The sequence below is a fragment of the Oncorhynchus clarkii genome, chromosome 21 (assembly GCF_045791955.1).
Source record: "Oncorhynchus clarkii lewisi isolate Uvic-CL-2024 chromosome 21, UVic_Ocla_1.0, whole genome shotgun sequence".
Lineage (NCBI taxonomy): Eukaryota > Metazoa > Chordata > Actinopteri > Salmoniformes > Salmonidae > Oncorhynchus > Oncorhynchus clarkii.
This window is the reverse complement of record NC_092167.1, coordinates 8,203,592-8,229,313: the sequence shown is the minus strand read 5'-3', so window position 1 is coordinate 8,229,313 and position 25,722 is coordinate 8,203,592. Positions and strand designations below refer to the sequence as shown.

At 47.8% G+C, this 25,722-nt stretch overlaps 1 protein-coding gene across 3 annotated transcripts in view; it reads left to right on the top strand.

Moving 5' to 3' along the window:
- The window catches only part of LOC139378448 (ankyrin repeat and sterile alpha motif domain-containing protein 1B-like), a 308,202-nt gene that overhangs the window by 69,707 nt on the left and 212,773 nt on the right, over window positions 1-25,722 (top strand). For all 3 annotated transcript variants that reach the window (XR_011628293.1, XM_071120627.1, XM_071120626.1), the window contains exon 4: window positions 24,830-24,982. Coding sequence is in view for 2 of the 3 variants with exons in the window: in XM_071120627.1 (XP_070976728.1) it covers window positions 24,830-24,982 (153 nt within the window). In the remaining variant the exon portion in view is untranslated. The remainder of the gene's footprint in view (window positions 1-24,829; window positions 24,983-25,722) is intronic.

Sequence of the window (25,722 nt, the reverse complement as noted above, 5' to 3'; positions counted from 1 at the left end):
CTACACACTATTCTGTTCTACGCTATTCTGTACTACACTGTACACTACTACACACAGTTCTGTGTGACACTTCTGCACTACACACTGATCTGTTCTATGCTATTCTGTACTACCCACTGTTCTACACTATTCTGTACTACACACTGTTATGTTCTACACTATTCTGTACTACACACTGTTATGTTCTACACTATTCTTTACTACAAACTATTCTTTACTACACACTTCTGTTCTGCACTATTCAGTACTACACACTTTACTACACACTATTCTGTTCTACGCTGTTCTGTTCTACACTATACTGTTCTACAGACTGTTCTACACTAGTATGTATTACACACTATTCTGTACAACCCACTGTTCTGTTCTACGCTATACTGTTTTACACACTGTTCTACGCTTTTATGTATTACACACTATTCTGTACAACCCACTGTTCTGTTCAACCGTATACTGTACTACACACTTCTGTTCTACACTTCTGTACTACACACCATTCTGTTCTACAATTATGTACAACACATTGTTCTGTTCTACACTATCCTGTTCTACAGACTGTTCTACACTATTCTGTACTATACACTATTCTTTACTACACACTATACACACTGTTCTGTTCTACACTATCCTGTTCTACAGACTGTTCTACTGTTTGTTTTTTTTACCTTTATTTTACTAGGCAAGTCAGTTAAGAACAAATTCTTATTTACAATGACGGCCTAGGAACAGTGGGTTAACTGCCTGTTCAGGGGCAGAACGACAGATTTGTACCTTGTCAGCTCGGGGGTTTGAACTTGCAACCTTCCGGTTACTAGTTCAAATGCTCTAACCACTAGGCTACCACTAGGCTACCCTGCTGTATAGTACAGTCTACAGACTGTACTATACACTATTCATTACTACACACTATACACACTGTTCTGTTCTACACTATCCTGTTCTACAGACTGTTCTACACTATTCTGTACTATACACTATTCTGTACTACACACTTCTGTGCTACATTACTGTTCTACACTATTCTTTACTTCGCACTATTCCTTACTACACACTGTTCTACAATATTCTGTTCTACACACTATTCTGTTCTACACACTATTCTGTACTACACACTGTTGTTTAATACACTGTTCTGTACTACACGGTTCTGTTCTGCGCTATTCTGTTCAACACACTATTCTTTACTACACACTATTCTGTACTACACTTATGTACTACACACTTCTGTTTTACACTACTGTTCTACACTATTCTTTACTACACACTGGCTCCATGCTGCACCCGCGTAACAGGTGGTAGGCCTGCCACACAGTTTCCTCGTGGAATGCAATATAATCGGCATCCAAAAATGCCAAAAACCGATTGTAATGAAAACTTGAAATTGGCCCTAAATAATTGGCAATGCCGATTAATCGGTCAACCTCTAATTCTGTACTACACACTGTTCTGTTCTATATTATACTGTTTTACACTATTCTGTACTACACACTATTCTGTACTACAGACTATTCTGTTCTACACTAAACTGTACTTCACACTATTTTCTACACTATACTGTACCCTGTCATCCAAAAACAAGCTTGCTTTCACAGCAGCTAGGCAGCATATTAATGATGTCACGACTTATGGGTGTTTTGTTTTTGTGAAGGAGAAAACAAGATGCTAGGCAATCTAGACGCTCACAGAGTGATGCATGCCGATGAGCCAGGACAAGTAGTTGATCGTAGAGTGATGCTGAAAATAGGCTTATGTCTTGGAGCAGACATATTGTGTGTGTGTGTGTGTGTGTGTGTGTGTGTGTGTGTGGGATATTTTCACACAAAGTGTCTGTATTTGTCTTTGGCTACAGTTGGAGTCGGAAGTTTACATACACTTAGGTTGGAGTCATTAAAACTCATTTTCAACCACTCCACAAATTTCTTGTTAATTAACAAACTATAGTTTTGGCAAGTCGGTTAGGACATCTACTTTGTGCATGACACAAGTAATTTTTCCAACAATTGTTTACAGACAGATTATTTCACTTATAATTCACTGTATCACAATTCCAGTGGGTCAGAAGTTTACATACACTAAGTTGACTGTGCCTTTAAACAGCTTGGAAAATTACAGAAAATTATGTCATTCTGATAGGCTAATTGACATAATTTGAGTCAATTGGAGGTGTACCTGTGTGGATGCTTGACATCATGGGAAAATCAAAATAAATCAGCCAAGACCTCAGAAATTGTAGACCTCCACAAGTCTGGTTCATCCTTGGGAGCAATTTCCAACCACCTGAAGGTACCACGTTCAACTGTACAAACAATAGTATGCAAGTATAAACACCATGGGACCACGCAGCCCTCATACCGTTTAGGAAGGAGACGCGTTCTGTCTCCTAGAGATGAACGTACTTTGGTGTGAAAAGTGCAAATCAATCCCAGAACAACAGCAAAGGACCTTGTGAAGATGCTGGAGGAAACAGGTACAAAGTATCAATATCCACAGTAAAATGAGTCCTATATATCGACATAACCTGAAAGGCTGCTCAGCAAGGAAGAAGCCACTGCTCCAAAACCGCCATAAAAAAGCCAGACTACGGTTTGCAACTGCACATGGGGACAAAGATCATCGTTTTTGGAGAAATGTCCTCTGTTCTGATGGTCAAAAATATAACTGTTTGGCTCTACCTCCCTAAGGACCATCGTATAAGGACCATCGTATGTTTGGAGGAAAAAGGGGGAGGCTTGCAAGCTGAAAAACACCATCCCAACCGTGAAGCCCGGGGGTGGCAGCATCCTGTTGTGGGGGTACTTTGCTGCAGGAGGGACTGGTGCACTTCACAAACTAGATGGCTTCATGAGGATAGAAAATCATGTGGATATATTGAAGCATCTCAAGACATCAGATAGGAAGTTAATGCTTGGTTGCAAATGGGTCTTCCAAATGGACAATGACCCCGAACATACTTCCAAAGTTGTGTCAAAATGGCAACGAAGTCAAGGTATTGGAGTGGCTATCACAAAGCCCTGACCTCAATCATATAGAACATTTGTGGGCAGAACTGAAATAGCGTGTGCGAGCAAAGATCATACAAACTTGACTCAGTTACACCAGCTCTGTCAGGAGGAATGGGACAAAACGTTTGAAACGTTTGACCCAAGTTATTAAACAATTTAAAGGCAATGCAACCAAATGCTAATTGAGTATATGTAAACTTCTGACCCACTGGGAATGTGATAAAAGAAATAAAAGCTGAAATAAATAATTCTCTCTTCTATTATTCTGACATTTCACATTCTTAAAATAAAGTGGTGATCCTAACTGACCTAAAACAGGGAATTTTTACTAGGATTGAATGTCAGGAATTGTGAAAAACTGAGTTTAAATGTATTTGGCTAAGGTGTATGTAAACTTCTGACTTCAACTGTATGTAAGTCACGGATTATTTACATAATATTGTTTGTGTGTGTGTTATGTTGTTGTTGTGTGTGTGTGTGGCTATGATTTATCTTGGCAATACACTGCCTGCACCAGAAACAGCACCCTGTATAAATTAAACTAGTCAACAAGATCTAGTATCCACTAAACACCCTGTATATATTAGATAGACTAGTCACTAAGATATAGTATCCACTAAACAACACACTCATCATCAAGACTTACAGCACTGGGCCAGTCTCTACACATTACCCCACCTGAATTATGTTACAGTGGCCACACACACCATTACTCGTGGGGGGGGGGGGGGAGGATTGTCATGCCGGTGTTTACTACAGTTTTATTGGAGGATGCAATAACTGAGGAGGAGGAGAGGTAGAGGAGGAGTGAGGTAGAGGTATAGAGGAGGAATGGAGGAGGACAAGGAATGAATGGAGGACAAAGGAGGAATAGAAGACATAGGTAGAGGAGGGTGGTGTAGAGGAGGGCGGTGGAGAGGGGGATAGAGGAGGGAGGGATAGAGGAGGGGGGTAGAGGTAGGTATAGAGGAAGGGAGGGGTAGAGAGGAGGGCGGTAGAGAGGAGGGCGGTAGAGAGGAGGGCGGTAGAGGGAAGTATAGAGGAGGGAGGTAGAGGAAGGTATAGAGGAGAGGTAGAGGAAGGGAGAGAAGTAGAGGAAGGGAGAGAGGTAGAGGAAGGGAGAGAGGTAGAGGAAGGGATAGAGGAGAGAGATAGAGGAAGGGATAGAGGAGAGAGGTAGAGGAAGGGAGAGAGGTAGAGGAAGGTATAGAGAGAGGTAGAGGAAGGTATAGAGAGAGGTAGAGGAGAGGGGTAGAGGAAGGGATAGAGGTAGAGGAAGGGATAGAGGAGAGAAGTAGAGGAAGGGATAGAGGAGAAAGGTAGAGGTAGAGGAAGGGAGAGAGGTAGAGGAAGGGAGAGAGGTAGAGGAAGGGAGAGAGGTAGAGGAAGGGAGAGAGGTAGAGGAAGGGAGAGAGGTAGAGGATGGGAGAGAGGAGAGAGGTAGAGGAAGGGAGAGAGGTAGAGGAAGGGAGAGAGGAGAGAGGTAGAGGAAGGGAGAGAGGAGAGAGGTAGAGGAAGGGAGAGAGGAAGAGGAAGGGATAGAGGAGGGAGGTAGAGAGAGAAAGAAGAAGCATTCTAGACATAGAATAAGAGAGAAAGGTAGAGGACAGAAAGGGAGACAGAAGGATGGAGGTAGAAAGAGAGAGATGGTTAACAGGCTAGAAGCTGTGTCAGTTCTATTAGTGGGAGGTTATTGGAGAGTATGGGAGGTTATGGAATGGTTGTAAAGCAGGCAAAGCCCACTGTTTACTACTGGGTACACTGAACACACACACACATACCCCCACACACACGGTACACAAATTCATGCACACACAGAGCTCTTTATGCTATGCTTATGTGGCATAAACAGGAGAGAGTTGTGTGTCAGTTTATAAATGCTTGTTTCATTTGAGTTATTGTTTGTAATGTATACCTATGAATTCTGTGTGAATATGCAGGTGTCTGTGTATACCTGCGTGTGTGTGAGAGTGTGTTTATGAGTCAGTGAGCCGTAACCATTGAGTTGACTAATCTCTGCATGCATTGGACATGGTTCTGCCGGCAGAAAATCAATGGAACCTCATTCATGTGAAGTGTCTCTTGTGGGAAAACAACACCCTCTTCTACCACAGAGGTTCTCACCCTCAGTCCTGGTTCTTCTTCCTGGGTACACAGGGGTTCTCACCCTCAGTCCTGGTTCCTCTTCCTGGGTGCACAGGGGTTCTCATCCTCAGTCCTGGTTCCTCTTCCTGGGTGCACAGGGGTTCTCACCCTCAGTCCTGGTTCCTCTTCCTGGGTGCACAGGGGTTCTCAACCTCAGTCCTGGTTCCTCTTCCTGGGTGCACAAGGGTTCTCATCCTCAGTCCTGGTTCCTCCTCCTGGGTGCACAGGGGTTCTCACCCTCAGTCCTGGTTCCTCTTCCTGGGTGCACAGGGGTTCTCAACCTCAGTCCTGGTTCCTCTTCCTGGGTGCACAAGGGTTCTCATCCTCAGTCCTGGTTCCTCCTCCTGGGTGCACAGGGGTTCTCACCCTCAGTCCTGGTCCCTCTTCCTAGGTGCACAGAGGTTCTCACCCTCAGTCCTGGTTCCTCTTCCTGGGTGCACAGGGGTTCTCAACCTCAGTCCTGGTTCCTCTTCCTGGGTGCACAGGGGTTCTCAACCTCAGTCCTGGTTCCTCTTCCTGGGTGCACAGGGGTTCTCACCCTCAGTCCTGGTTCCTCAAGTATATCCTGTACTGCATACATGTACCATACTCACCTTGCCCTCTACCCCACTATACAAAACACCACCACACATCACAATAACCAAAACCTCACCACTTCTACAATTGTATATCCAAAACATCTTCCCCAGCTATACAGACAGCCCCCCCGACACACCATATCTCCTGGAACATCTCCACACTTTATCATTTTATACAACTCAAATTCCACCCTAAGGTGCAGAGACCATCCCATTAAATATTAGTAAAGGGTCTGTTATCCCTGCCTCCTTTGACCCTGTTCCTCCTTGTTAGCCAACTTTGCCTCAGCAAACAGAAAATTCAACAAAACACATTTGGCCTTCTCCTTATTTGAATACCTGTACCCATTATAAACATCCCAACAGTTAAACACACCTCCAACCTCTCTTTAGCTCGGAAAGCTCTCGCCAGTTCGAACAACGCGACTCTAACCAGAGCATAACGGACCTATTATTTTTTTATCCCCGGATTCCCACCGCAAACGGAACATTTTCAGCTGGATCTTCACAACTAGCTAACCGCAACCCCGGATGATTACTCCTGGCTAGCGTTTCCACCCACTTAGCTTGAAGCTAGCCCGGCCAGAGCTCCTGTGCTACCACCGAAGCATACTCCTGGGCTACAATATCCGGACCCACGACCGGTCTATCGATGTCACCGCATGAAGAGGCATAAACAGACTCACCCCATCGCGACGCCCCCCAAAGGCTAACTTTCTAGCCCTTGCTATCTCCTTGCTTGCTAATTCGGCCTGCTAACTGCTAGCTTGTTTAGCCCCAGTCCGCTAACTGCTACCTTGTTTAGCCCTGGCCTACTAACTGTTAGTTTATTAGCATAGGCCTGCTAACCGTCTGAATCGCCGCGTCCCAAACACTCACTGGACCCATATTTACTTTCAAACTCTTTTCGATTTTTATTTTGTTTATACCTTCCGGTAACCTGCCTCACCCAATGTGATACGGAATCGCTATTATTTGTAATTTTTAGAACACACTCAAGAACCTCCAGAAGCTAACCAGCTAACTAGCTACAAGCTATTTAGTCATTGTTAGCCACTGCTAGCGGCTTTTACCTTTTACCTTCTGCACAGCCAGCCAGTTTTTTAACCTGGATAATACTCACCAGTCCAGCTTCCATGCCCCATCCACCGCTGCCCCCTGGACACTGATCACTTGGCTACATAGCTGATGCATGCTGCACTGTCCATTAATCACGGTACTCCATTCTGCTTGTTTATGTTTTATCTGTCGGCCCCAGCCGCACTCAGGCTCTGTGTGTAGTTAATCCGACCCTCCCTGCTTAGTCAACGCCATTTTACCTGCTGTTGTTGTGCTAGCTGATTAGCTGTTGTTGTCTCACCTACTGTTTTAGCTACTGTTTTAGCTAGCTCTCCCAATTCAACACCTGTGATTACTGTATGCCTCGCTGTATGTCTCTCTCAAATGTCAATATGCCTTGTATACTGTTGTTCAGGTTAGTTATCATTGTTTTAGTTTACAATGGAGCCCCTAGTTCCACTCTTCATACCCCTGATACCTCCTTTGTCCCTCCTCCCACACATGCGGTGACCTCACCCATTACAACCAGCATGTCCAGTGATACAACCTCTCTCATCATCACCCAGTGCCTGGGCTTACCTCCGCTGTACCCGCACCCCACCATACCCCTGTCTGCGCATTATGCCCTGAATATATTCTACCATGCCCAGAAATCTGCTCCTTTTATTCTCTGTCCCCAACGCTCTAGGCGACCAGTTTTGATAGCCTTTAGCCGCACCCTCATTCTACTCCTCCTCTGTTCCGCGGGTGATGTGGAGGTAAACCCAGGCCCTGCATGTCCCCAGGCACCCTCATTTGTTGACTTCTGTGATCGAAAAAGCCTTGGTTTCATGCATGTCAACATCAGAAGCCTCCTCCCTAAGTTTGTTTTACTCACTGCTTTAGCACACTCTGCTAACCCTGATGTCCTTGCCGTGTTTGAATCCTGGCTCAGAAAGGCCACCAAAAATTCTGAGATTTCCATACCCAACTATAACATTTTCCGTCAAGATAGAACTGCCAAAGGGGGAGGAGTTGCAGTCTACTGCAGAGATAGCCTGCAAAGTAATGTCATACTTTCCAGGTCCATACCCAAACAGTTCGAACTACTAATTTTGAAAATTACTCTCTCCAGAAATAAGTCTCTCACTGTTGCCGCCTGCTACCGACCCTCCTCAGCTCCCAGCTGTGCCCTGGACACCATTTGTGAATTGATCGCCCCCCATCTAGCTTCAGAGTTTGTTCTGTTAGGTGACCTAAACTGGGATATGCTTAACACCCCGGCAGTCCTACAATCTAAGCTAGATGCCCTCAATCTCACACAAATCATCAAGGAACCCACCAGGTACAACCCTAAATCTGTAAACAAGGGCACCCTCATAGACGTCATCCTGACCAACTGGCCCTCCAAATACACCTCCGCTGTCTTCAACCAGGATCTCAGCGATCACTGCCTCATTGCCTGTATCCGCTACGGAGCCGCAGTCAAACGACCACCCCTCATCACTGTCAAACGCTCCCTAAAACACTTCTGTGAGCAGGCCTTTCTAATTGACCTGGCCCGAGTATCCTGGAAGGACATTGACCTCATCCCGTCAGTTGAGGATGCCTGGTCATTCTTTAAAAGTAACTTCCTCACCATTTTAGATAAGCATGCTCCGTTCAAAAAATGCAGAACTAAGAACAGATATAGCCCTTGGTTCACTCCAGACCTGACTGCCCTCGACCAGCACAAAACATCCTGTGGCGGACTGCAATAGCATTGAATAGTCCCTGCGATATGCAACTGTTCAGGGAAGTCAGGAACCAATACACGCAGTCAGTCAGGAAAGCTAAGGCTAGCTTCTTCAGGCAGAAGTTTGCATCCTGTAGCTCCAACTCCAAAAAGTTATTGGACACTGTGAAGTCCATGGAGAACAAGAGCACCTCCTCCCAGCTGCCCACTGCACTAAGGCTAGGTAACACGGTCACCACCGATAAATCCATGATTATCGAAAACTTCAACAAGCATTTCTCAACGGCTGGCCATGCCTTCCGCCTGGCTACTCCAACCTCGGCCAACAGCTCCGCCCCCCCCCCCCCCCCCCCCCCCCCGCAGCTACTCGCTCAAGCCTCTCCAGGTTCTCCTTTTCTCCTCTCCTCATCGTCAGACTCAGTAGCCTCGGTTTTACGGATGACTGCCTTGCCTGGTTCACCAATTACTTTGCAGACAGAGTTCAGTGTGTCAAATCGGAGGGCATGCTGTCCGGTCCTCTGGCAGTCTCTATGGGAGTGCCACAGGGTTCAATCCTCGGGCCGACTCTTTTCTCTGTATATATCAATGATGTTGCTCTTGCTGCGGGCGATTCCCTGATCCACCTCTACCCAGACGACACCATTCTGTATACTTCCGGCCCGTCCTTGGACACTGTGCTATCTAACCTCCAAAAGAGCTTCAATGCCATACAACACTCCTTCCGTGGCCTCCAACTGCTCTTAAACGCTAGTAAAACCAAATGCATGCTTTTCAACCGTTCGCTGCCTGCACCCGCATGCCTGACCAACATCACCACCCTGGATGGTTCCGACCTTGAATATGTGGACATCTATAAGTACCTAGGTGTCTGGCTAGACTGCAAACTCTCCTTCCAGACTCATATCAAACATCTCCAATCGAAAATCAAATCAAGAGTCGGCTTTCTATTCCGCAACAAAGCCTCCTTCACAACCGCCGCCAAACTTACCCTAAACCTAAACTGACTATCCTACCGATCCTCGACTTCGGCGATGTCATCTACAAAATTGCTTCCAACACTCTACTCAGCAAACTGGATGCAGTTTATCACAGTGCCATCCGTTTTGTCACTAAAGCACCTTCTACCACCCACAACTGCGACTTGTATGCTCTAGTCGTCTGGCCCTCGCTACATATTCGTCGCCAGACCCACTGGCTCCAGGTCATCTACAAGTCCATGCTAGGTAAAGCTCCGCCTTATCTCAGTTCACTGGTCACGATGGCAACACCCACCCGTAGCACGCGCTCCAGCAGGTGTATCTCACTGATCATCCCTAAAGCCAACACCTCATTTGGCCGCCTTTCGTTCCAGTTCTCTGCTGCCTGTGACTGGAACGAATTGCAAAAATCGCTGAAGTTGGAGACTTTTATCTCCCTCACCAACTTCAAACATCTGCTATCTGAGCAGCTAATCGAGCGCTGCAGCTGTACATAGTCTATCGGTTAACAGCCCACCCATTTTTACTTACCTCATCCCCATACTGTTTTTATTTATTTACTTTTCTGCTCTTTTGCACACCAATATCTCTACCTGTACATGACCATCTGATCATTTATTATTCGCCTACCTCCTCATGCCTTTTGCACACAATGTATATAGACTCCCCTTTTTTTCTACTGTGTTACTGACTTGTTAATTGTTTACTCCATGTGTAACTCTGTGTTGTCTGTTCACACTGCTGTGCTTTATCTTGGCCAGGTCGCAGTTGCAAATGAGAACTTGTTCTCAACTAGCCTACCTGGTTAAATAAAGGTGAAATAAAAAAATAAAAAATAAAACAATACTCTCCTCCCCACATACCCCCTGCCACTGATGTGCCTTCACTCCTGTTAGGCTTCTAATGTTCCTAACCTTAACGCAGAGGTTGTAGAGGGCTTTACCACATCCTCAAACTCCCCCAGGCTCGGAGTGTTAAAATCTAAAAAGTCCTCCAGACCCCCTTGCCAGTCTCTGCCGTCACCTGCAGTAGCGGAAACATTGGTGGCCTCTCCCCCTTTTGCCGCTCAAACACCCCCCCCCCTTACCGGTTCAGACAGTGCCTCCTGGACCTCCTCCAGGAATCTCTCCAGCAGCCTAAGAGACGTTATTCCTGTTTGTTGTGCCAGGACTTCTGGGGTTTTCCACCCCTTCTCTCCCAGCAGTCACAGGTCTTAGTAAACCTGCTGCCATCAGTTGCCTCTGCAGGGTGGCCGACTGAACTGATCTCAAAGGGATTTCTGGGTTGTGGAAGATAGGCTCCTCACACACCCACAGCCCAGGCTCCACACCCCCTTCTCGTGTGGGCCTCAGCAGCTGCCAGGCCCTCAGCACTGCAGAGTAAAAGTGAGAAACCTGCTGTACTCAGCCTCTCCAGCTACATGAGGAACAGCTGCCGGTCCAACCCTAATCCGCCAGCTCTCCTCAGCAGTGCGCGTGCTGGTTCCCTCCAGCCGGCATCAGTTTGGTACAGCAGTCTCTGCACCACCTTTAGTCTGAAAGAAGCCACCCTGCTCTCCATTTCCACCAGGCCCTGTCCTCCTTCGTGGACGGTCATGTACAACAATGCCGTCCTCAGCCAGGGATGGCTCTTCCAGAAAAAGTCCACCAGCTTGCATTGCAAGCAGACCTGCAGGGGGGGATTGAGTACAGCCAGTTTATGCCACAGAGAAGATGCCACCAGGTTGTTGATTATCAGCACCCTCCCTCTATGACACTTGGGACAAGAGCCACCTCTACCTGGCCAGTCTTGGCACCACTGCCTGTGACAGCCCCTTCCAGCTCTTCCTGACCCACCTCTCTGAGCCCAGGTACACCCCCAACATTTTAAACCCCACTGCAACCCCCCTGGAAGCAGAGGGGCCTTATCCCCCCATACCCCACATAACAGAGCTTTGCTCTTGCCCCAGTTTACATTAGCTGACAAAGCTCCCTCGTGCACTTTCAGACTAGTCTCTAGTGCCTGCATATCCTGACCATCACAGAAACGTCCTCCGCGTATATAACTGCCCAGATAGAGGGCATCCTTGTCTAATGCCTGGTCTCACCCAGACTGGCCTACTGAGCCCCCCTCCCAACTTGACCATACATGACGCCCCAGCATACAACATCTTCAGACCAGTCAAAAGTTCACATTAGAATCTCTCGACAAGTCCAACATGTCCCTGATTTAAGAACAAGTTGTCCGTGAACGAGCCTCCCGGTGCACAATATGTTTGGTCCCTGTGTACTATAGAGTCCAGATGGGACTTCAGTCTGTTAGAGAGGACCTTGGCAAATATTTTGTAGTCCGCACAGAGCAATGCCTCAGGCCTCCAGTTCTTAAATTCATGCAAGCCCCCTTTTTTAGGCAGGAGAGTCAGAGCCGCCCGACGACAGCTCATCGGCAACTCTCCTACCCCGACTTATTCACGCAACACGCAAAAGAAGTCCAGTCCAATTATTCACCAGAATTTTTTTATAAAACTCATCGACGGGGACATCTGGGTTAATGCCTCTGCCAGTTCATGGGACAACAGAGGAATGTCCATTTCGTCACTCTGTGCCAGAGAGAGCTTAGGGAGTTCTACAAACAAGACCACCATCTCTACCTCCATCTCACAAATTCTACGCTCGAGTTCCCCCTATACTCTTCTAGTCTCTGAGGATGAGAGTGCTGTTGACAGAAAAGCCGAATTTGGACTTTCCCCATATTCCACCATTGATTCTCTTTGCTGCCTCCACCTTTCCCAAAAAGTCTGGAAACATGAGCAAAAAGTAGCATCTCGTAAAAGCTTTACATTAAACTTCCAATAGGATGCCTGCCGAGGCTCTGGTGAAATTGACAGCCGACCCATGGTTATGTGATGTTCTGAAAAACCCACTGGGAGAATGGTAGCGCCCAACAGCCTATTGCTCTGATTCCTGGACATGTAAAAACGATCAGGTCGGCCTGCACTCACCCTAGCCCCAAAAACCTTCACCCATGTATACTGTCTTGTGTTGGGCTGCACTCAGCCATGCCCCAAAAACCTTCACCCATGTATACTGTCTTGTGTTGGGCTGCACTCAGCCTAGCCCCAAAAACCTTCACCCATGTATACTGTCTTGTGTCAGGATGTTTAGTTCTCCAAACATCCACCCAGTTGAACTGATTAATGATGTCCCTTAACACTCCCACTGACCCTGGATGAGGCTCTCCCCCATTTCTGTCTTTCGTAAAATACAGTGTACAGTTCCAGTCCACGCGACCACCAGCGTCTCCTAAGGCACTACCTCTGAGAGTTCCTGTCTAAGACAGCCAAATAGAACCTCCCTCTCGCTCTCCCTGTGTTAGGTCTCCCTTGGGTGGCAGGGTAGCCTAGTGGTTAGAGCGTTGGACTAGTAACCGGAAAGTTGCAAGTTCAAACCCCCGAGCTGACAAGGTACAAATCTGTCGTTCTGCCCCTGTTCCTAGGCCGTCACTGTTCCTAGGCCGTCATTGAAAATAAGAATTTGTTCTTAACTGACTTGCCTGGTTAAATAAAGGTAAAATAAAAAAAATACAAAACCCACAAGCAGCCTACCCCTACAGATCTCCTTTGAGAAGCACATTTTTACAGACAGACCCAGTACACTAAAATTTGTCACATGGCTCAACACACTTGCCCCTTTCCACCAGAGGCCCCAATCGACTTCATTCACAACATCACTATGCGTCTCCTGCAGAAACAACACCTGTACTTTTTTTTGTTTTACATATTCGCCCAAAACACTCCTCTTGCCCGCAGCTCTGGCGCCATTTATATTAAGCGAGCCTACCCAAAGAGTCTCTGTAAGAAGTGGGAGAAAAGCCAGCAAAGAAAAAGACCAATAGCAAAGCTCAGAAAGCCCTAGTGCCAGAAATAAACGATTTATCTAAACAGTGTCTGAAGGTAGACCTTTACGCACTGTTGTGACCCACTTCCTCAACCTAAACCGTTTCCTGGGTGAGAGGACACAATGCCCCTCATTTTTCATAGCATGTTGCACTGATCTTACAAACTTTCTTGGATCAGAAAAAAAAGCCTCAAGATTAACCTATTTCCTCTTGGTCTCATTCGGGAACCTTGTCAGTTCCCTCACCGTATGCTTCGACCCCTCTGCTTGACTGGCTGTCAGCTCCAGACCCATTGAGGAGGAGTCTGAAAAAAAGGCATCTTCATCCTCTTCCTCAGACTCACTTTCTTCCTCCTCATCTCCAGCTCCCATCCCGAGCATCTGCCCTTCCTCTCTGGTCAGCAATTTAGCCATTGCTCATTGTTATTCAGAAACATGAACACTTGCCTCCAGAACGAAACAACATGCTTAACGGCATCTCCCTGAAAGCCTGCCGACAGTACATGAAAACCGCTAGCAAACTTACCAAAACGACTCAGCTCTTTCCTGATTTGATCCTCCGTAATCAGCAGAGGCAAATTTGCGACTACCACCCTGGTCGAAGTGGTAGAAGGAGACGAAATTGGCACCAACACACCCCTTACAAATATTCCACAATAATGAGCCAACCCACCAATTTGCTCTTTTCATGAACACAACCACAGCTTTGTTCATTCTGGAAGCGGAATTTATAAATTCAGCTCCTACCTGTTCACCGACCGTGAGCAGAACCTCCTCCACCTTAACTCCATTCTCAGGAACGCACCTGAATCCATGTCGCAACGACAGCGTCTCCTCCGTGCTAGGTTGAGAAGCCATCTCGCAAACCACACCTTCCAAACCCCAGGAAACTCTGTCCTCTTCCACCCTAACTTTGAAAAAACCTGTGGACACCGCTAAAACAAATAGTGCATTAACCCTCCACCATAGAAAATAAAAATTGAAAGAAAAATCCAAGGACAGAGTCAAGAAAACAAGTTAGGACAGAGCCCTCCACACTAAACACTCAAACTCCAAAAAACTCCCAGCAACTCCAAAAAACTCCCAGCATCTCTCTCTCTCTCCGTCTCTCTCTCTCTCCGTCTCTCTCTCTCTCCGTCTCGCTCTCTCTCTCTGTCTCTCTCTCTTTCTCTCCGTCTCTCTCTCTCCGTCTCTCTCTCTCTCCGTCTCTCTCTCTCTCTCTCTCTCTCCGTCTCTCTCTCTCTCTCTCTCCGTCTCTCTCTCTCTCCGTCTCTCTCTCTCTCTCTCCGTCTCTCTCTCTCGCTCTCTGTCTCTCTCTCTCTCTCGCTCTCTGTCTCTCTCTCTCTCTCGCTCTCTGTCTCTCTCTCTCTCTCTCCGTCTCTCTCTCTCCGTCTCTCTCTCTCTCTCCGTCTCTCTCTCTCTCTCCGTCTCTCTCTCTCTCTCCGTCTCTCTCTCTCTCTCTCTCTCTGTCTCTCTCTCTCTCTCTCCGTCTCTCTCTCTCTCTCTCTCCGTCTCTCTCTCTCTGTCTCTCTCTCTCTCCGTCTCTCTCTCCGTCTCTCTCTCCGTCTCTCTCTCTCTCGCCGTCTCTCTCTCCGTCTCTCTCTCTCTCCGTCTCTCTCTCTCTCCGTCTCTCTCTCCGTCTCTCTCTCTCCGTCTCGCTCTCTCTCCGTCTCGCTCTCTCTCCGTCTCGCTCTCTCTCCGTCTCTCTCTCTCCGTCTCTCTCTCTTTCTCTCCGTCTCTCTCTCTTTCTCTCCGTCTCTCTCTCTTTCTCTCCGTCTCTCTCTCTTTCTCTCCGTCTCTCTCTCTTTCTCTCCGTCTCTCTCTCTTTCTCTCCGTCTCTCTCTCTCTTTCTCTCCGTCTCTCTCTCTCTTTCTCTCCGTCTCTCTCTTTCTCTCCGTCTCTTTCTCTCCGTCTCTCTCTCTCCGTCTCTTTCTCTTTCTCTCCGTCTCTCTCTCTCCGTCTCTCTTTCTCCGTCTCCGTCTCTCTCCGTCTCTCTCCGTCTCTCTCCCTCTCTCTCTCGCTCCGTCTCTCTCTCTCTCTCTTTTTCTCCCTCTCTCTCTCTCGCTCCGTCTCTCTCTCTCTCTTTCTCTCCGTCTCTCTCTTTCTCTCAGTCTCTCTCTTTCTCTCCGTCTCTCTCTCTCCCTCTCCGTCTCTCTCTCTCCCTCAACGTCTTTCTCCCTCTCCGTCTCTCTCTCTCCGTCTCTCTCTCCCTCTCCGTCTCTCTCTCTCCGTCTCTCTCTCTCCCTCTCCGTCTCTCTCTCTCCCTCTCCGTCTCTCTCTCTCCCTCTCCGTCTCTCTCTCTCCCTCTCCGTCTCTCTCTCTCCCTCTTCGTCTCTCTCCCTCTCCGTCTCTCTCCTCTCCGTCTCTCTCCCTCTCCGTCTCTCTCTCCCTCTCCGTCTCTCTCTCCCTCTCCGTCTCTCTCTCTCTCCGTCTCTCTCTCTCTCTCTCCGTCTCTCTCTCTCTCCGTCTCGCTCTCTCCGTCTCTCTCTCTTTCTCTCCGTCTCTTTCTCTCCGTCTCTTTCTCTCCGTCTCTCTCTCTCCGTCTCTCTCTCTTTCTCTCCGTCTCTCTCTCTTTCTCTCCGTCTCTCTCTCTTTCTCTCCGTCTCTCTCTCTTTCTCTCCGTCTCTCTCTTTCCCTCCGTCTCTCTCTCTCTCCGTCTCTCTCTCTCTCTCTCTCCGTCTCTCTCTCTCTCTCCATCTCTCTCTCTCTCCGTCTCTCTCTCTCTCTCTCTGTCTCTCTCTCTCCCTCTCTGTCTCTCTCCCTCTCTGTCTCTCTCCCTCTCCGTCTCTCTCCCTCTCCGTCTTGCTCTTCTCTTTTCCCCTTTGTTCCTCACTCCTGCTTCTCTCTCTGTCTATCAAAGCTGTCTTTTTAAAACTCATCTTTTTCATTTCTCATTTTCATCTCTCACTCTCTTTCTCCACCCCCCCCCCTCTCTCACACAGACACACACACAACCCTCCCCCTTTCTCACTCACACAGACACACACAGAGATACCCCACCTCTCTCACTCACACAGACACACACACTTTGAAATGTTTTGCCTAGTTTGTTTACTTAGCTCCTCCTGTATGTTAATGTAAATGTTAGCGATAATGCTATGCAGCAGAGGAAACAGTGCCTGGTGTTCTCCCAGACAGATCGCTGGTCACACAGTGGCTGTTCAAACAAGTACACTTGTCCCACCGCCCTCTGATTTCATCTTCCCAGAGATAGCCTGAAATTACCTGTTTGTTTACACGCCTCTAGCTGTGTACTTATCCTTCTGCAGATGTGTGTGTGTGTGTGTGTGTGTGTGTGTGTGTGTGTGTGTGTGTGTGTGTGTGTGTGTGGGGAGAAGGGGTTCTGTGTGTGTGTGTGTATGCCTATACACTAGTACAGTGGGGCAAAAAAGTATTTAGTCAGCCACCAATTGTGCAAGTTCTCCCACTTAAAGATGAGAGAGGCCTGTAATTTTCATGTTTCTGTGTGAGAACAGGCTGCAGTGAAAATGAACAAGCAAAATAGTTTCTGATCATTGACTGTCCAGTATATAATCGATAGGCTCTATAACTGCATCACGTTCATTCACTATAAGATGAATCGCTAGTCGTGAGGCGTTCCACAAATCACACAGCTAGTTTTGAGCATTATGACAGACATGTATTGGTGTGTTATTAGCAGAACACATTATGACAGACAGGTATTGGTGTGTTATTAGCAGAACACATTATGACAGACAGGTATTGGTGTGTTATTAGCAGAACACATTATGACAGACGTATTGGTGTGTTATTAGCAGAACACATTATGACAGACAGGTATTGGTGTGTTATTAGCAGAACACATTATGACAGACAGGTATTGGTGTGTTATTAGCAGAACACATTATGACAGACATGTATTGGTGTGTTATTAGCAGAACACATTATGACAGACATGTATTGGTGTGTTATTAGCAGAACACATTATGACAGACATGTATTGGTCTGTTATTAGCAGAACACATTATGACAGACAGGTATTGGTGTGTTATTAGCAGAACACATTATGACAGACAGGTATTGGTGTGTTATTAGCAGAACACATTATGACAGACGTATTGGTGTGTTATTAGCAGAACACATTATGACAGACAGGTATTGGTGTGTTATTAGCAGAACACATTATGACAGACATGTATTGGTGTGTTATTAGCAGAACACATTATGACAGACATGTATTGGTCTGTTATTAGCAGAACACATTATGACAGACAGGTATTGGTGTGTTATTAGCAGAACACATTATGACAGACAGGTATTGGTGTGTTATTAGCAGAACACATTATGACAGACATGTATTGGTGTGTTATTAGCAGCAGGTGTCTGTTGCTTATAGCTCATTCAGTCGCTGGCTGATATCGGTAAGCTGTCAGAGCTAATGGAAATATATTGGTTTCCTTTGGCAACATGGAGTGACGGTTCCCTGTCTCTATCCCAACCTCCCTGTATCAGCAGTGCGCACAGTTCTGTTCTGGAAGATTCCACTATAGAAAGGGGAGGAGGGGAGATAGAAGGGGGAACGGAGCGTTTGATTGGCCCATCAGGCGCAGCGCTGTAGCAGGCTGTAGTGTTTTTGCCCCCTGCGTCGGTCAGTATGTGTTTAATGTGTGGGTTTGTTTACAGTTTCTTTCATCACTGTTCTCTCTCTCTATCCCTCTCTCTCTCTATCCCCCTCTCTCTCTCTCTCTCTCTCTCTCTATCCCTCTCTCTCTCTCTCTCTTTCCCTCTCTTTGCTCTCTTCTCTCTTTTTCTATCTCGCTCTCTTTCCCTCTCTCTTTCCCTCTTTTCGCTCTCTCTTTTTCTATCTCGTTCTCTTCCCCTCTTTCCCTCTCCTCTCTCTTCTCTCTTTTTCTATCTCGCTCTCTTTCCCTCTCTCTTTCTCTCTCGCTCTCTCTCGCTCTCTTTACCTCTCTCGCTCTCTCTTTCCCTCTCTCGCTCTCTCTACTTCTCTCGCTCTCTCTTTCCCTCTCTCTCTTTCCTTCCCTCCACTGTACTGCAGAGAGGAATAAATTAAAGAGGGATGGGGAGAGGAGAGGAAGAGGGGAGTGCCATAGCTCTCGAGGGAAGAGAGAGCAGGCATGTACTGAGAGGCACAAGAGTGGTAGGAGAGGGGGTTTCAGAGCCAGGGGGAAAGAAGGCAATAGCAGTGAAAAAGGGGGGTCTGGAATAGTGTGTATGTTCATACTGTACGTGCCCGTGTGTGAATATTTATGTGTTTGTGTACCTTTTCCTTGATGACAGCTTTGCACACTCTTGGCATTCTCTCAACCAGCTTCATGAGGAATGCTTTTCAACAGTTTTGAAGGAGTTCCCACATATGCTGAGCACTTGTTGGCTGCTTTTCTTTCAGTCTGCGGTCCAACTCATCCCAAACCATCTCAATTGGGTTGCAATCGGGTGATTGTGAAAGCCAGGTCATCTGATGCAACACTCCGTCACTCTCCTTCTTGGTAAAATTGCCCTTACACACCCTGAAGGTGTGTTGGGTCATTGTTCTGTTGAAAAATAAATTATAGTCCCACTAAGCGCAAACCAGATGGGATGGCGTATTGCTGCAGAATGCCATGCTGGTTAAGTGTGCCTAGAATTCTAAATGACTGACAGTGTCACCAGCAAAGTACAGACATGCACCAGACAGGCACCATCACACCTCCTCCTCCATGCTTCACGGTAGGAACCACACATGCAAAGATCATCCTACTCTGCGTCTCACAAAGCCACGGCGGTTGGAACCAAAAATCACACATTTGGACTCATCAGACCAAAGGACCGATTTCCACCTGTCTAATGTCCATTGCTTGTGTTTCTTGGCCCAAGCAAGTCTCTTCTTATTATTTTTGTCCTTTAGTAGTGTTTTTTTTGCAGCAATTTGACCATGAAGGCCTGATTCACGCAGTCTCCTCTGAACAGCTGATGTTGAGATGTGTCTGTTACTTGAACTCTGTGAAGCATTTATTTGGGCTGCAATCTGAGGTGCAGTTAACTCTAATGAACTTATGCTCTGCAGCAGAGGTAACTCTGGGTCTTACTTTCCTGTAGCGGTCCTCATGAGAGCCAGTTTCATCATAGCGCTTGAGGGTTTTTGCGACTGCACTGTTCTGTTCAAAGTTCCATAGTGCTATCTTGTGTATACCACCCCTACTTTGTCACAACTGATTGGCTCAAATGCATTAAGGACATGAATTCTATAGATGAACTTTTAACAAGGCACCTGTTAATTGAAATGCATTCCAGGTGACTACCTCATGAAGCTGGTTGAGACAATGCCAAGAGCGTGCAAAAGCTGTCATCATGGCAAACGGTGGCTAATTTGAAGAATCTCAAATCCATAATATATTTTGATTTGTTTAACACTTTTTTCGGTTACTACATGATTCCATATGTGTTATTTCATAGTTGTGATGTCTTCACTATTATTCTACAATGTAGAAAATGTGAAAAATAAAGAAAAACCCTTGAATGAGTAGGTGTGTCCAAACGTTTGACTGGTACTGTACGTTCATGCATGCCCGTGTGTATATGTGTGTGTGTGTGTGTGTACCTACGTTCTTACGTGCCCCCCCTCCCCCCCATGTATGTATGTGTGTGTGTGGGTGGGTGGGTGGGTGTGTGTGTGTGTGTACCTACGTTCTTACGTGCCTGTGTGTGTGTGTGTGAATGTGTTGTGTTCCCATGCCCAGCTCCAGTGACCCAGAGTAGAGTTCGATTAGCCTGTTCCCCCTTCTTTCTCTTTTCCCAATGCTGGATTGTATTACAGTTAGGGATTCACACACAGACCTCACACTACACACACGACACACTACACACACACACACACACACTCTACTCACACACCCACACACTACACACACTGAATTAGGAGGAAAATTATGTTTCCTCTATTAATTGAACCAGCACAATTTTCCATTCCATCTCGTGTCCACAATAAACCCTGATGTGCCTGTGTGTGCGTATGTGAGAGAGAACATGTGTCTAAGAGTGTTTGTCTGTGAGAGGGAGAAACAGAAAACAGAGAGAGAGTGAGAGAGTGTGTATGTGGTGCGTGTGTGTGTGTATATATATATATATGTGTGTGTGTGTGTGTGTGTGTGTGTGTGTGTGTGTGTGTGTGTGTGTGTGTGTGTGTGTGTGTGTGTGTGTGTGTGTGTGTGTGTGTGTGTGTGTGTGTGTGTGTGTGTGTATATGTGTGTGGTATACAGTATCAACAGCATGCTTGTGGAACCAATCATCCCTTTTTGTAATGCTCTCCTGCTGTGTCCTGTACTACCCTGTATGGCTGTGTCCTGTACTGCCCTGTACGGCTGTGTCCTGTACTACCCTGTGTGGCTGTGTCCTGTACTACCCTGTGTGGCTGTGTCCTGTACTGCCCTGTACGGCTGTGTCCTGTACTACCCTGTGTGGCTGTGTCCTGTACTGCCCTGTGTGGCTGTGTCCTTTACTACCCTGTATGGCTGTGTCCTGTACTACCCTGTGTGGCTGTGTCCTGTACTACCCTGTGTGGCTGTGTCCTGTACTTCCCTGTGTGGCTGTGTCCTGTACTGCCCTGTACGGCTGTGTCCTGTACTGCCCTGTACGGCTGTGTCCTGTACTGCCCTGTACGGCTGTGTCCTGTACTACCCTGTATGGCTGTGTCCTGTACTGCCCTGTATGGCTGTGCTCTGTACTGCCCTGTACGGCTGTGCTCTGTACTGCCCTGTACGGCTGTGTCCTGTACTGCCCTGTACGGCTGTGTCCTGTACTGCCCTGTACGGCTGTGTCCTGTACTGCCCTGTACGGCTGTGTCCTGTACTGCCCTGTACGGCTGTGTCCTGTACTACCCTGTGTGGCTGTGTCCTGTACTGCCCTGTACGGCTGTGCTCTGTACTGCCCTGTACGGTTGTGCTCTGTACTGCCCTGTACGGCGGTGTCCTGTACTGCCCTGTATGGCTGTGTCCTGTACTGCCCTGTACGGCTGTGTCCTGTACTGCCCTGTACGGCTGTGTCCTGTACTGCCCTGTACGGCTGTGCTCTGTACTGCCCTGTACGGTTGTGCTCTGTACTGCCCTGTACGGCGGTGTCATGTACTGCCCTGTATGGCTGTGTCCTGTACTGCCCTGTACGGCTGTGCTCTGTACTGCCCTGTACGGTTGTGCTCTGTACTTCCCTGTATGGCTGTGTCCTGTACTGCCCTGTACGGCTGTGCTCTGTACTGCCCTGTACGGTTGTGCTCTGTACTGCCCTGTACGGCGGTGTCATGTACTGCCCTGTATGGCTGTGTCCTGTACTACCCTGTATGGCTGTGTCCTGTACTGCCCTGTACGGCGGTGTCCTGTACTGCCCTGTACGGCGGTGTCCTGTACGGCGGTGTCCTGTACGGCGGTGTCCTGTACTGCGCTGTACGGCGGTGCCCTGTACGGCGGTGTCCTGTACGGCGGTGTCCTGTACTGCGGTGTCCTGTAGTGCCCTGTATGGCAGTGTCCTGTACGGCGGTGCCCTGTACGGCGGTGTCCTGTACTGCCCTGTACGGCGGTGTCCTGTACTGCCCTGTACGGCGGTGTCCTGTACTGCCCTGTACGGCTGTGCTCTGTATTGCCCTGTACGGCGGTGTCCTGTAGTGCCCTGTACGGCGGTGTCCTGTACGGCGGTGTCCTGTACGGCGGTGTCCTGTACGGCCCTGTACGGCGGTGTCCTGATAGAAGGCTACACTGACCATAGACTGTTAACAGGGGGGGATAGAAGGCTACACTGACCATAGACTGTTAACAGGGGGATGGAAGGCTACACTGACCATAGACTGTTAGCAGGGGGGATAGAAGGCTACACTGACCATAGACGGACAGCAGGGGGGATAGAAGGCTACACTGACCATAGACTGTTAACAGGGGGGGATAGAAGGCTACACTGACCATAGACTGTTAACAGGGGGGATAGAAGGCTACACTGACCATAGACTGTTAACAGGGGGGGATAGAAGGCTACACTGACCATAGACTGTTAACAGGGGGATAGAAGGCTACACTGACCATAGACTGTTAACAGGGGGGGATAGAAGGCTACACTGACCATAGACTGTTAACAGGGGGGGGGGGATAGAAGGCTACACTGACCATAGACTGTTAACAGGGGGATAGAAGGCTACACTGACCATAGACTATTAACAGGGGGATGGAAGGCTACACTGACCATAGACGGACAGCAGGGGGGATAGAAGGCTACACTGACCATAGACTGTTAACAGGGGGGGATAGAAGGCTACACTGACCATAGACTGTTAACAGGGGGGATAGAAGGCTACACTGACCATAGACGGACAGCATGGGGGATAGAAGGCTACACTGACCATAGACTGTTAACAGGGGGGGATAGAAGGCTACGCTGACCATAGAATGTTAACAGGGGGGATGGAAGGCTACACTGACCATAGACTGTTAACAGGGGGGAATAGAAGGCTACACTGACCATAGACTGTTAACAGGGGGGGATAGAAGGCTACACTGACCATAGACTGTTAACAGGGGGGGATAGAAGGCTACACTGACCATAGACTGTTAACAGGGGGGGATAGAAGGCTACACTGACCATAGACTGTTAACAGGGGGGGATAGAAGGCTACACTGACCATAGACTGTTAACAGGGGGGGATAGAAGGCTACACTGACCATAGACTGTTAACAGGGGGGATAGAAGGCTACACTGACCATAGACTGTTAACAGGGGGGGATAGAAGGCTACACTGACCATAGACTGTTAACAGGGGGGGATAGAAGGCTACACTGACCATAGACTGTTAACAGGGGGGATAGAAGGCTACACTGACCATAGACTGTTAACAGGGGGGATGGAAGGCTACACTGACCATAGAATGTTAACAGGGGGGATGGAAGGCTACACTGACCATAGACTGTTAACAGGGGGGAATAGAAGGCTACACTGACCATAGACTGTTAACAGGGGGGGATAGAAGGCTACACTGACCATAGACTGTTAACAGGGGGATGGAAGGCTACACTGACCATAGACTGTTAGCAGGGGGGATAGAAGGCTACACTGACCATAGACGGACAGCAGGGGGGATAGAAGGCTACACTGACCATAGACTGTTAACAGGGGGGGATAGAAGGCTACACTGACCATAGACTGTTAACAGGGGGGATAGAAGGCTACACTGACCATAGACTGTTAACAGGGGGGGATAGAAGGCTACACTGACCATAGACTGTTAACAGGGGGGGATAGAAGGCTACACTGACCATAGACTGTTAACAGGGGGGATAGAAGGCTACACTGACCATAGACGGACAGCAGGGGGGATAGAAGGCTACACTGACCATAGACTGTTAACAGGGGGGGATAGAAGGCTACACTGACCATAGACTGTTAACAGGGGGATAGAAGGCTACACTGACCATAGACTATTAACAGGGGGATGGAAGGCTACACTGACCATAGACTGTTAGCAGGGGGGATAGAAGGCTACACTGACCATAGACGGACAGCAGGGGGGATAGAAGGCTACACTGACCATAGACGGACAGCATGGGGATAGAAGGCTACACTGACCATAGACTGTTAACAGGGGGGATAGAAGGCTACACTGACCATAGACTGTTAGCAGGGGGGATAGAAGGCTACACTGACCATAGACTGTTAGCAGGGGGGATAGAAGGCTTCACTGACCATAGACGGACAGCAGGGGGATAGAAGGCTACACTGACCATAGACGGACAGCAGGGGGATAGAAGGCTACACTGACCATAGACGGACAGCAGGGGGGATAGAAGGCTACACTGACCATAGACTGTTAACAGGGGGGGATAGAAGGCTACACTGACCATATACTGTTAACAGGGGGATAGAAGGCTACACTGACCATAGACTGTTAACAGGGGGATAGAAGGCTACACTGACCATAGACTGTTAACAGGGGGGATAGAAGGCTACACTGACCATAGACTGTTAACAGGGGGATAGAAAGCTACACTGACCATAGACTTAACAGGGGGGATAGAAGGCTCCACTGACCATAGACTGTTAGCAGGGGGGATAGAAGGCTACACTGACCATAGACTGTTAGCAGGGGGGATAGAAGGCTTCATTGACCATAGACTGTTAACAGGGGGATAGAAGGCTACACTGACCATAGACTGTTAACAGGGGGGATAGAAGGCTACACTGACCATAGACTGTTAGCAGGGGGGATAGAAGGCTTCATTGAACATAGACGGACAGCAGGGGGGATAGAAGGCTACTGTGGGCAGTTCTGGGACAGATTAATGAGGTTGAAGAGAAGAACACTGCCCTGGAGATTCAGGAGAGTCTTCTGGTCAACTCTATGTGTGACACTAGAGTTTGTCCCACACAGTAGATGGCGCTGTGGATGCAAAGACTGACAGTCCATGAGGTCAACATAATAGATGGATCCATATTGTGAAGCGATACATTATTTTTTTACTCAGACAGTTATTCCCCCTGTACACAGAACCATGAGAGGGAGACGGCGCTGCACTGTGCGGCCCAGTACGGCCACTCTGAGGTGGTGTCTATTCTACTGCAGGAGCTGACAGACCCCACCATGAGGAACAGCCGCGACGAGACGCCCCTGGACCTGGCTGCACTCTACGGACGACTTCAGGTGAGGATGGACCTGAGCAAAGTTTCTTCTACAGAGTTTCTACAGAGTTTTCCCAAACTGATTCTGCTTTCTCTCTGTGGTCTAGGCCGGGTTACTGTAAAACCAATTTGTGATATTTTTAAAGGCTTTTATAAATGCATTTGATAGTGAGAGAGAGGGGGGTTGAGAGAGGGAGAGAGAGACTTTGACTAGTTTCATTAGTTGTGCTAGTTCAGGACTACAACAATACACTATATATACAAAAGTATGTGGACATCCCTTTAAATTAGTGGATTCGGCTGTTTCAGCCTCACCCGTTGCTGACATGTCTAAGTAATTGAGCACACAGCCATGCAATCTCCACAGTCACACATTGGCAGTAGAATGGCCTTACTGAAGAGTGCAGTGACTCAACATAGGCCGTCATAGGATGCCACCTTTCCAACAAGTCAGTTCATCAAATTTATACCCTGCTAGAGCTGCTCCAGTCAACTATAAGTACTGTTATTGTCAAGTGGAAACGTCTAGGAGCAACAACGGCTCAGACGCAAAGTGGTAGGCCACACAATTTCACAGAATGGGACTGCCGAGTGCTGAAGCGTGCAGCGTGTTAAAATTGTCTGTCCTCGGTTGAAACACCACCAAACTGCCTCTGGAAGCAACTTCAGCACAATAACTGTTTGTTGGGAGCTTCATGAAATGGGTTTCCTTGGCTGAGCAGCCAAACACAAGCCTAAGATCACCATGCACAATGCCAAGCG